The sequence below is a fragment of the Pantherophis guttatus genome, chromosome 5 (assembly GCF_059756535.1).
Source record: "Pantherophis guttatus breed Tessera chromosome 5, ASM5975653v1, whole genome shotgun sequence".
Lineage (NCBI taxonomy): Eukaryota > Metazoa > Chordata > Lepidosauria > Squamata > Colubridae > Pantherophis > Pantherophis guttatus.
In genome coordinates this window covers 74,607,802-74,619,929 of record NC_142067.1, presented here as the reverse complement: position 1 = coordinate 74,619,929, position 12,128 = coordinate 74,607,802, and the positions used below count along the sequence as shown (strand labels likewise).

Sequence of the window (12,128 nt, the reverse complement as noted above, 5' to 3'; positions counted from 1 at the left end):
AATAGGTGAGTTGTTGAAATCAATATCTGCCTTTTTTACATTTGTGTTCCAAAAACAATAAAAATAGAATAAAAAATAATTTAGTATTTTAAATATTTCTAGATAATAGTGGTTAAAGGTGGTAGAAGAAGGATTAAACAATGTTTTTGGTTTTTTGTACAACTCATTCAGGTAATTAAAAATTTTACAAGATACTGTATTGTAGATAAGACTTGAACTACATGGAAGATAATAAATTTTGGAGGATAATATGTTCTGGGATGCTTAAGTGGTTTTGGCAAGAAGTAATATCCTCAAATTTTTTAGTTTGAATTGATTTGAATTAAATTGATTTAATTCAAGAGTGATTTGACACACAAGGAATTTGTCTCCAGTACAGAAGCACTTAGTGTACATGTAAAGCAACAGAATCCTCATCCTCATCATACCAATAAAAGGGTGGAGTAAAGAAAATAATAAATAATACTACAACCACACTACATGGATAAACATACATAGACATTAGACAGCACTGTAAGAATTAGGTGTTCCACAGAGTGATGGCACAGAGGAAAAAACTCAGTGTTTAGTTGTTTGGCATGTGATGCCCTATAGCACTATTCCAAGGGGAGGAGTTGAAACAGTTTATGGCCAGGATGTGACGGATCTAGATATTTTCTCAGCCCTCAGACCTGTACAATATACAAGTCTTCTATGGAAGGCAGACTGGTTGTAATTGTTCTTTCTGCAGTGTTAACTATCCATTGGAAGTCTACCTGTCCTGTTTGATTGCTGTACCAAACTAGACAGTTATAGAAGTACAAATGATAGACACAATTCTTTTATAAAACCATATCAATAGCTCCTGGGGCAGTCTGAACTTCCTGAGTTGACGAAGAAAGAACATTCTTTGTTGTGTCTTTTTAATGATGGTTCGAATGGTAGGTGTCTACTTCAAGTTTGTGATCAATAAGCGTTTTAAGGATAACCTATGCTTATTTTTAAAATATATGTGCGGTGTATCAAGACAACTTTCCCCAAGCACTTTCTCCTTTGCATGACATTCAAATTGCAAAAACAAAGGATTAATTTTCCTGGTCCCAAGCTTATGCCCCTTACAGTCATGATTGCTTGGAGAAGTTACATTCAGCATAAATTTAACATCTCCCATAGTGATACATAACAAACCCAAGCATTCCTGCCTTTGTATGCCACCATTTGGACTTCCTCACATGGGTTCGTCTAATGCTTCAGTGTTTTTCATGAAAGGGTATCTGCATGAGTGACAGGCCACTGATTTCAGAAAAAGAGTTTTGGAACTGAATGGAGTCTGCATTCATGAGCAGGACCTTGCAATTTGAACTTTTTAATGTATTGCTTTAGGGAAGATTCATATTAAAATGGGTATTAATCTAGTTAATATTCATTTTGAATGAATTCCTGTGTTTCAAATTTTAGACAAGGTAGGTAAAAGTATATGCAAATCAGTTGGAATCAATTTCCTATTTGCTTTTATGATATGTGTACTTTGTATCCTGAACAGCATAAAAAATAATGTAGATGATCTTATTGCACCTTATTTTGCCAGTTTTTCTGCTACAAAAAGTCTAAAATCCTTACTTTTATTTCTGTTCATGAACTTTTGGAGTAAAATTTACAGTGATTTGCATCTATTTGACTCACAAAATGCCTGATTAGTCTGATCATCTTGTACATTTTTGCCATTGTTTTTCCACATATACAGTACGAATATTTTTAAAAATATACTTTTTGTTGGTTGTACTATCAATATTATTATGCACACCTGAGGCCGTTCAGTAACTCAAATCAGGAAAGTCAACTCAGCATAAATAATCTAAGTAAGGATGAATAGGTTGTAAGTATCAAATTGCATTTGTATCAAATGCAACATAAATAGAATTTGTCAGCACTTGACTTAACAATCATACATTCCAATTTCTAATTGCTGAAATGTCTCTTAAAACGAAGTCCTTGACTTACAAGTTTAAGGACAATAAACATTCTTAGAAACAAAATGCTTGTAAAAATCTTTATATTAACTTGTATGCTGAAGTATAAGAAAAACTCTCCATTAAATATTTGGTGAATAAGAATAAGAACTCAGTATAGGTTATTAAACTTCATTATCTTGTTAGCATTCCAAACCATCTGTCTTTTACTTGTAAAAAGGATGTGATAATGAATGTACTTTTCATAAGTGGTTGATGGCTTTCATTGCTCAAGTTTAATTTGTTGCATTGATTTTTTAATGAAAAAAAATTGGAAAAGACTCCTACAGAAATATTGGGACAATTGTCATGCCATATTAAGTTAAAAAATAATCCAACAACTGAACTACGGTATATTTTGTTACAAATATCTTATGAATCTGATGGATCATCATGTGCAGGTAATCCCTGGGTTACGAGCTTTCCCTTAGTGAACGTTCAAATTTATGCAATAAGCACCCCCTAGCGTTTGCAAACAAGGCCCAAAACTATGAATCTTGCAGCACCTCAGCAATTGTTCACCCTTACAAACAACCTCAGAGGCTCTGCAACATTCGTCCTGCATGTTGTCAGCTGAAATGGAGCTTCTGACAGGCTGATCCACCCCTCAGAAGCCCTGTTCGGGCTTCCAGAAGCCTCCCAGCCCATTGCAGGCTGAAATGGAGCTTCCAAGGACCAGCTCTGGAGAGGATTTCTGTATCTGATACCTTGTCCTGACACTGGATTCTCAGAATTCTATGGAGGCAGGTTGTGTGGAAATGTTTCAATTGCTTAGTGTGCCTCCTGTATACAGTCCAGGTCTCAATGGCATACATCAGGATAGTTGGCACTACTGCTCAGTAGACTTTGAGCTTTGTAGCAAGCTTCCACGCGTGGTCCCACACATTGGTCAGTAGTCTGCCAAATGCAGAGCTTGCCTTGGCAATTCTTCAGTTGACCTCAATGTCAATTATCACTGCATGGGAGAGGGTGCTGTCAAGGTATGTAAATTGGTCTACTGCTAGCAGCTTTTGTCCCTTCACTGTGATGGTGGGCTCTTGGTGTTGGGCTTTCAGAGCTGGCTGATGCATCACTTTGGTTTTCTTTATGTTGATGAGGAGGCCAAAGTTGTCGCATGCTGCTGCGAATTTGTCCACACTGGCTTGCATTTCCTACTCTGATCCAGCCTTCAGGGCAGTCATCAGCAAAGAGGAGGTCATGTAGCACAGTCTCCTTTATCTTGGTGACAGCCTGGAGACTTCGCAGGTTGAACAGTTTCCCATCAGTCCTGTATCTCAGGCTAACTCCCAAGGAACTGTTCTGGAAGGTATAAAGACAGCATGGCTGAAAACATTATGGTGAACAAGGCCAGTGCCAACACGCACCCTTGCTTGACACCGTTTGTAATAGGAAAGGCCTCTGAAGCTTCTCCGTCATAACCAAAACACGAGATATCATACTGTCATGGAACTGACATACCATCAAGATAAATCTATCAAAGCACTCAAACTTCGACATGAGGTGCGACAGACCTTCGTGACTGACAGTGTTAAAAGCCTTGGTGAGATCCATGAAGATGGTATACAATTCACGATTCTTCTCTTGACACTTCTCTTGGAGTTGTCAGGCTGCGAAGATCATGTCCACAGTGCCATGTTCTTTGCGGTAACCACACTGTGTCTCAGGAAATAAATCCTGTTTCAGGTAGTCAGTCAGGCGGTTCAGCAACACTCATGGAATGATCTTGGCTGTGATGGAAAGCAGTGATATTCCTCTATGTTTATTGCAGACTTGTCAATTCCTTTTCCTGTTGTAGAGGTGTACAATGGATGCATCTTTCAGTTCCTGAAGAATGGATCCTTGATTCCAGAAAGACTGGAACAGCTGAGTGTTGACAAGCACTGCACCACCATCCTTATAGACCTCCACTGGGATCGCATCAGATCCTGGGGCCTTGCCACTGGACAGCTGGCTGATGCCTGTAGGGTTTCAGTCTTTGATGGTGGGGCATCCAGGCTGTGGTTGATATTCACCTGGGGCATTGTGTCGATCACCTCGTTGTTGATGGAAGATGGGTGGTTCAGTATGGATTGGAAGTGCTCATCCCATCACTGTATAATCAGAGTCTTCTCAATGGTGAGAGTTGCACCATCTGAGTCCAGTAGGGGGAGCTCCCTGAGGGCTGAGGTCTGTACAAGGATCTGAGGGCTTCGTAGAACTGTCTAGCATCGTTTCTATGAGCAAACTTCTGAATTACATCTGCTTTGGTACTCAACCAGGAGTTCTGCATCTTGCAAAGCTTGCTCTGTACGGTCCTGCGAGTGTTGTTGAAGGCATTTTTCTTAGCTGTTGACGATGGGTCATTCTGATAAGCATGATGAAGGTGGTGCTTTTCAGCAAGTAGGGCCTTGATCTCTTCATTGTTTTCATCAAACCAGTCCTGCTGTTTCCTGTGTGAGGGTCCAAGAACCTTTAGTGCAGAAGAGTGCACAATATCCCGAAAGCATTCCCAATCCTTCTCAGCATTTCCCTCTAATTGCAGCACTGAGAGTTGGTTGTCAAGATGGTCTGCTAGTGAAGCTGCTGTGTTGGGGTTCCTCAGTTTACTGACGTTGATCCGTTTCATCACAGCTTTGTTTCCATGCTGACAACTCTTTGGCTTGATGTGAAATCTTAATTTGGAGATGATAAATCTATGGTCAGTCCAACAGTCAGCACTCGGCATGGTCTTGGTCCCCCTTACATCCTGTCTGTCTTTCCTCCACACAATGAGGATGCCAGTGTTTGGAGCATGGGTGCATGGATGATTAGATGCTACTAAACTGGCAGGAATAGCCAACACCCTAGCCAAAAAAGCCAATGCAATCCTAACCTGCATTAACAAAGGGATACAATCAAGATCAAGTGAGGTACTAATACCACTCTATAAAGCTTTAGTAAGACCACACCTAGAGTACTGCATCCAATTTTGGTCACCACACTATAAAAAAGTTGAGACTCTAGAAAGAGCGCAGAGAAGAGCAACCCAGAGGATTTTTTTTATTTATTTAATTTGATTTATATGCCGCCCTTCTCCAGAGACTCAGGGCGGCTTACAATGCGTTAAGCAATAGCCTTCATACTTGTGCATATTTATACAAAGTCAGCTTATTGCTCCCACAAACTGGGTCCTCAATTTACCCACCTAATCCAGGATTAGGGGACTGGAGGCTAAAACATATGAAAAACAGTTACAGGAACTGGGCATGGCTAGACTAGTGAAGAGAAGGACCAGGAGAGACATGACAGCAGTGTTCCAATATTTGAGAGGCTGCCACAGAGAGGAGGGGATCAAGCTATTTTCCAAAGCACCTGAAGGCCAGACAAGGAATAATGGATGGAACTGAACAAGGAGAGATTCAACCTGGAAATAAGGATAAATTTTGCTGACAGAACAATCAACCAATGGAACAGCTTGCCTTCAGACGTTGTGGGAGCTTCATCACTGGAAGCTTTCAAGAAGAGACTGGGCTGCCATCTGTCAAAAATGGTGTAGGGTCTGCTGGACGGGAGGTTTTTTTTTTTTTTAATTTGATTTATATGCCGTCCTTCTCCGGAGACTCAGGGCGGCTTACAATGCGTTGGACTAGATGGCCTATAAAGTCCTTTCCAACTCTGTTAATCTGTATCTATAACTCAAATATTTCAGAAGAAGGTGAGGGCAATCCACTTTGTATTTTTGCAACAACAACAAAATAAAAAGATGTTTCCATGCAAGCATGGGAATCAGTTTGATTTGAAGGGCACTTTAATAGTGATAACTAGTGGGCTTTATTAAGCTTGATAGGCATAAAATAGGCAGGTCTGCTATAATACCACAAATCATTTCTTTCACTTGGTAATCTTAATTGTCATTTAAAAAATTGAAAGGCTGATGGGAGACATTTCAACTGTTAGTTGATCAGTAAGAACTAGTATTTAAAGAAGATTTTAAAACACAATAGGGCTATTAAAGAGATCCAATTCCCTTGCAAAAAAGAGAATAGGCTGCATAAGGGGTATTCTGAAGTTTCAATCATTTACTAAGTGTTATTTTGCAAGGTAAATTTCTCATGTCTGCTTTTGAATATTAACAGTAGATGTGATGCCAGTGACACAGGCTACTAAAAAGGATCTGATTACTTACAACGTTTAGTTATATGCTGCATATGTGTGTTTCTAGACATGTTTTCCCCAATGCACCCTCAGATATGTTAAGGGTTATGGGAAATTGTCCAACATATCTAAAAGACACTAAGTTGGGAAAGGCTGTTCTAGAGCAGGGGTCCCCAACCTGTGGACCGGCAAGCACATACACGTGCACATGTATCCTCACTTGCATGAGCAGCAGGTCAGCGCGCGCACTCCGTTTAAGGAGCAACAGATGCATATGCACCTTGCTTGTGTGTGCTTGCCAGCCACTTGCATGGAGCCATCCCTTCCCCCTCCTGCCGGTTTGCAAAGTTGGAAATGTTGGGGAACTCTGTTCTAGAATATATAACAGCATATAATAACCAAAAAAATATTTCATTAAATCCATATGCAGAAAACAAAGCTGCACTTGTAATTGCTAAAAAGTTGACTACTAAAATCTAATATGATATTTTGACAATAAAAAGTCAGTTGTTATATATTGCTTTGCTTCTATAGAAAAATTACATATGGATTCTCAATGGAATTACATACACATTACCAAACATTTTACCAAAATGGGACAACACTCATGCCACCCTTGATTTCTTCCAGGTTTATTATCTGAAATAATAAATGGTATGCATTATCCACTTGGGTTCTTCCCCTGTAATAATATGTTATATGGAAAAATTGTTTTAAATGATATATAGTGTGTGAAATAAACATTAATGAATAAATTGAACCATGCTCTGTGAGTTAATTTATCAAATTCACCAGATATAAAATCATGCTGAATAATAATTGCAAAAGAAAAAAAATAGCTTTGGAGGATAGATAGTAATAAAACTGAACCCACCAATTTTTCCCATTAAATAACTTTCTCTGGTGTGTACAAAAGCCTGCTCAATAAGCAATATTAATTAAATTCAGTAGAACTATATTGTGTCCACTGTGAAAGACAGAGATTAATTCTAATGGCATGATTTTATCTGAGTGTTTCCTGGCACTGTAGGAGCTTCTGCTGTTTCTAGGCAGTACTTCATTTTATTCTTGTGAGATCCAACTTTTTAGTAGAGTGCAGAGTTATTCAAATTTAAATGTGCCTTCTCTAACCAAAAAGAATCCTTCTTAACATCATTTGCCAAATTAACCTTTCAACAAACAATCCTCACAACAGTGCAATAGCTTAAAGCAGCAAAAGCTGCAATAGCATAAAAAGTATTCATAACTGTTGGGAAATAATGGCAAGTTGTTACATATTCTGTCATCATATGTGACTTTTTTGACAGGCTGTCCTTTGACAAGTACTACTTTATAGTTGAGATCTTCAGTGTTCCAATAATATCAATAACTTTCTTTTTCAGAAACATCTCATGCATCATTTTCTTTCTTCTAGTTTGAACTGTATGGTGAGCCATTGGCATATTTCTTCTTTCTTTTACTACAAATTTTCCCTTTTTTACTTCTCATCCTCATCACCTTCACTCATGCTGCTAATGGATGCTGAGGCAACCTTTGGGGAGGAAGGTGGTGAAGCCTTTCTGAAGAGCCAAGGGGAAGGAGGAGATGGGGAACGTGATGGGGAACGTCCCCGTGTTGGACTGCTTGTGGGACTTTGCCTTGGAGATAAGGCTTGAAGCATGCGCCCACTCCTCTCTTGAAACATCTGCTTCTGGAAACAAAGAAATGTGGACATGTATGGATACAGTAATAGATATATCCTCAGCTCACTCTCTTAATTCTGTTTTTGCCCAATAATCTTTTTATCTTTATGTCTGTTTTTATGGGTGAGTGAGATGTCTTTCCCCAAAAAATTGATGTAGCCAAATGATGTACCAAGGTAGGAGGGATTTCAATTGGCAATGAAGTGGCAGAGAGAAGGAAAGGGTCACAAGTGAGCTTGGAGCACTGTTCCTACATTATTTGAATGCCTTACAGTGTTTCTGAGAAGGGGAAAAATAAAACATCAAGCAAAAAATTTCCTTCATCACAATGTGATGAGGCTTAACTGGGGTTAGCCTTATATTATTTCTAGATGCTACTAAATTCTTGGGGAAACAAGGATTTTTAGGTAGGAAAACGGTGGTTTTTTTAAAATAAAAAATAATGAAAAAGGTAAAAAACTAATCAAACACTTATGAACCAGAATTGTGAATAAGCACAACATCCATCCTATGCAAGTTCACACACTTTTTAAAAAGAAATTAAAAAGTATAAACCCAACCAAAATAATGCAACATAGAGCATTGCCTATTTTATACACAAGAAACATATTTTATAAATCTTTTCACGCCAATACCAATTACTGTTGTGCAGAGCAATTGAACTTCCTACTCCTTAAGAAAAGAAATAAGATTAAACTGTAATGGATTGATTTCTCCATTTTTAATATGTTATATATTCCTATTTCTATCTGCTTGAAAGTGAATAAGAGTTCAAATATATTATTTTTTCTAGTTATAATAGCATATTAATACATGCACATGTATGAATCGAGACATGAATTAATCTTCTATATTTAATGTCAGCACTGAAAGCAATGTTTGAAAAGAAAAATTAACAATATTGATAGACTTAATTTGCCCCACAGCAATATCATTTATTTTTCTAGAACAATGCTATCTCAAGTTGTACCCTTAAGCTGATTATTTTATGTGGCCTCTAACTACAAAGGCTTTCATGCAAATATTAACTTCAGTAGGTACTGCCATGCTGAATTGTAGAAAAAAACCAAAAGATTTTTTCACTGAAGATGGTTTACCAATACAGTTATTATGAAATCAAATCCATTATATGCATATATATCCATTAAAATCAATATTACTGATTACTACTGTATATAATAGAGTGCTTTTTTATAGCATGTATCATGCTTTTCATTACAAACTGAGGTAAGAAATCTTACATTACTACTTAATAATATATCTTGCATGAGAATGGCCTGAGATTTAATCCCTGACAGTTTAAGAGAGTTTGTTCAACCTGATTTTGAATGTTGAATGTTGTTGTATTTTTGTTATATTGCTTTGAGTAGATAAAGCATACTTGATTTCTTCAAGATATTTGGGGGTGTATACATCATCAATAACGTATAAACTATATGAATGTGTGGAAAAAAATTAATAAATACCCAAGCTCCATCTGGTCCAAATAGTTCTAAGAAGTTGCCAATAAACTCCCTAGACTTTTCTTCCCATTTCTGAATGAGATCATGGCTTTTTTCTTCAACTCTATTCACAAATTCTTTAGATCTTTCTTCCACATTCTTCACTTTTTCTTTCATCTTGTCTACTTGATTTTGAAAACGATATTTCTTCTCCTAATAAAAAAATTAAGGTAACATGAGAGATGAAGAAATTTGGTCACTATATACTGAAGTTCATATGAGTAACATTATATTAAATATTTACATAAACATCTTTGAGTATTAAAGAATTTTTAAAAAATTTAATATCTCAAATTTAATTAATTATGGTAAAGAGATTATGTTAATTTAAGTTTTAAAATATGCTTAGAGAAATGCAGCAAAACAAACTTCACTGTCTTCCTAGCCATGCCACAATCATTGCATAATCAATTCCACATTTTTTCAAGTACAGTGTAACTGGAATGATTAATGCACTTACATTTATAAAGCTGACATTCAGCTCTTTAGCAGTATATCCTCTTTGTAAGTTGCGACGGGCATAGACATCATAATCACGTACAATTCTAGTGATAATATCTGAAGTTGAGATGCCTTCAGTTCTCTGAGTTGGTACAAACATACCTTTTGAAAGGAAAAAAAGAACTATGATAAAAACTTCAGCTTTCATATGATTAATTATTTGAAAGTGCTTGATGCCTTTGTCTCCTCTCATTTGGGTTAGTGAAAAACACTTTACATCAAGGATAGTCATCCTTGAAGAGCATTTAACTTCACTTTTGGCATTTAGAAAGTCTATACTGAAAGGGCCTGAGGCTGAAGTGGTATGATTGATCCCATTTCAAAGGGATAGTGTTTAGATTAGTTGATTGTCCATACTTGTGATTTTATGGAGTTACATATTTTTTTTTTATCCTTCTTAATCTGAATTATAGTAGTGGGAATTGTACCTGGCTCAGGATTGATTCTGACTGAACCGTCCTAGAAGCTCTGTAAAGTAATAATAAACCAATAATTTATTGTTTGATAACAGTGACTCTGGAGAATTTACTTCATAGTTCAGAATAATCAACTCTATAATGACAAATGCTTATCAGTAATTGACTTATTATGCAATTTATTTTCATAACTTATTTCAAAAAATTTATTTCACTAAATTTTCAAAATAATTTCAGGGAAGTGATTTTTGACAGAGAAAGGAATTCTTGCATAATTTAATTTGGGGGACAGAATTAGTTAATGAAATATGGATACTCTCTAAGAAAAAATATTTGGTCAAGAGGCCAATGATTCTGGGAAGAATAAATTAATACCTAATATGATTGCAAGAAATCTGCATATCTTACCTAACTTTGACTCTGGTGCCATAAAATAAGAAATGTTAATATCATAAATTCAGTGTCTAATTATTGCAGAGGCAGACCCTCAAAAAATGACAGAAAATTTGCATATATATTCTAGATATTGTGAGTATAATTTTATCTCTTTAAATTATTTTATAGCAGAACCGAGTTGGACTAAATTATTTCTCTAAATAGGAAAAAAATATGCATTAATAGATATGTTTGATGCCAAGTTTATGATTGGAATGTTGTTTCAGGAAATAAAAAACTGTCAAAGTGTCAACTCGTAAAGCATTCCTGGCCTGCTCTTGAGTTGCATAGGCAGGAGGGGAGAAAACTGACGGAGCAACATGGCAGCAAACAGAAGCACATTCCACGCATACCTTTCTCAAGGCTGCAGCCTAGGTTACCAGACCCAGCCAGAGAGGCATGTTCTCTACAGCCTGTGAAAGTGCTCCGTTGGAGAATGTGATTTATGACACATCCTGGGAGGAGGGGGGAAACAGGGTCATAGTTGGGACATAAATTACATGGGGCAGAGCTGACTCCACTTTGGTATTTGCCGAAGTGTTACTCATAATAAATAACTGGATGTCTTTTGAAACTTGGCTCGAGTCTCATGAATTAATTAGGGTATCCATCGGAAACCTGACACGAAGATGAAATTGAACAATAATCTAAATACTCTACTAAGAAGACCGTAAGTGGAAATTAGTACTGAAGTCCCTTCGGTTGTCTAAGAATGACACCTGAATTACTTTTTATTTACTATTTCTTTCCCTTTCATTCAATCTTATCTGATTCTTGAATAATGCCTGGACAAGACCCTGCAATTTTCTTGGCAAGATTTTTCAGAAATGGTTTACCATTGCCTACTTCCTAGGGCTGAGAGAGAGAGAGAGAGAGGCTCACAATCACCCAGCAGGCTTTGTGCCAAAAGCAGGACTACAATTCATGGTCTCCTGGTTTCTAGCCTGATACTTTAACTATGACAAACTCTCATATACTGGTCATATGAGATTGATTTTACATAATTCTTTACAAAATTTGATATAGAAATATGTATGTTACTTGATTACATAAATGATATGCTATGTATAATTCTTACCATCATAAATGTAGACAGAATTGCACAGTCAGCCTCTATGTTGCTTGCTTGCTATCGGCTGCCATAGTAACGGGGCGGGGGGAAAGACTGGTATTTGGGTGGGGGAATGTGAGCTGGAGAGAGATGTCCTGTGTGAACAAAAAGGGAGGATTGCTCCCATGAGCTACTGCGCAAGTGTATGGACTTTTTATACCCGGTCAAGGTCAACCGTCCTGGAATACCAGATGGGTGAAAACATCTGAAGATGCGGCCCACATTATACCAATTGGTTTGGGAATTTGACATTTACCCTGGATCCTTGGGGGAGGGATTTGGGGATACTTTCAATATGTAACTTTCGTGCCTTTTGCTTCAGATCTTGCTTTTCTTTCATTGCTATCATTTCAATCTCAATAAAAGTACCTCTTCTCTAC

The 12,128-nt window shown here is 37.2% G+C and overlaps 1 protein-coding gene across 3 annotated transcripts in view; it reads right to left on the bottom strand.

Moving 5' to 3' along the window:
- Positions 1-5,736: 5,736 nt before the first annotated feature.
- Positions 5,737-12,128, bottom strand: part of PCYT1B (phosphate cytidylyltransferase 1B, choline) — a 97,452-nt gene continuing 91,060 nt past the window's right edge. For all 3 annotated transcript variants that reach the window (XM_034433159.3, XM_034433160.3, XM_034433161.3), the window contains 3 exons: positions 9,746-9,888; positions 9,250-9,438; positions 5,737-7,791 (listed from right to left, as the gene is read on the bottom strand). In XM_034433159.3, the coding sequence (XP_034289050.1) occupies positions 7,579-7,791; positions 9,250-9,438; positions 9,746-9,888 (545 nt within the window). In that variant the 3' untranslated portion in view covers positions 5,737-7,578. The remainder of the gene's footprint in view (positions 7,792-9,249; positions 9,439-9,745; positions 9,889-12,128) is intronic.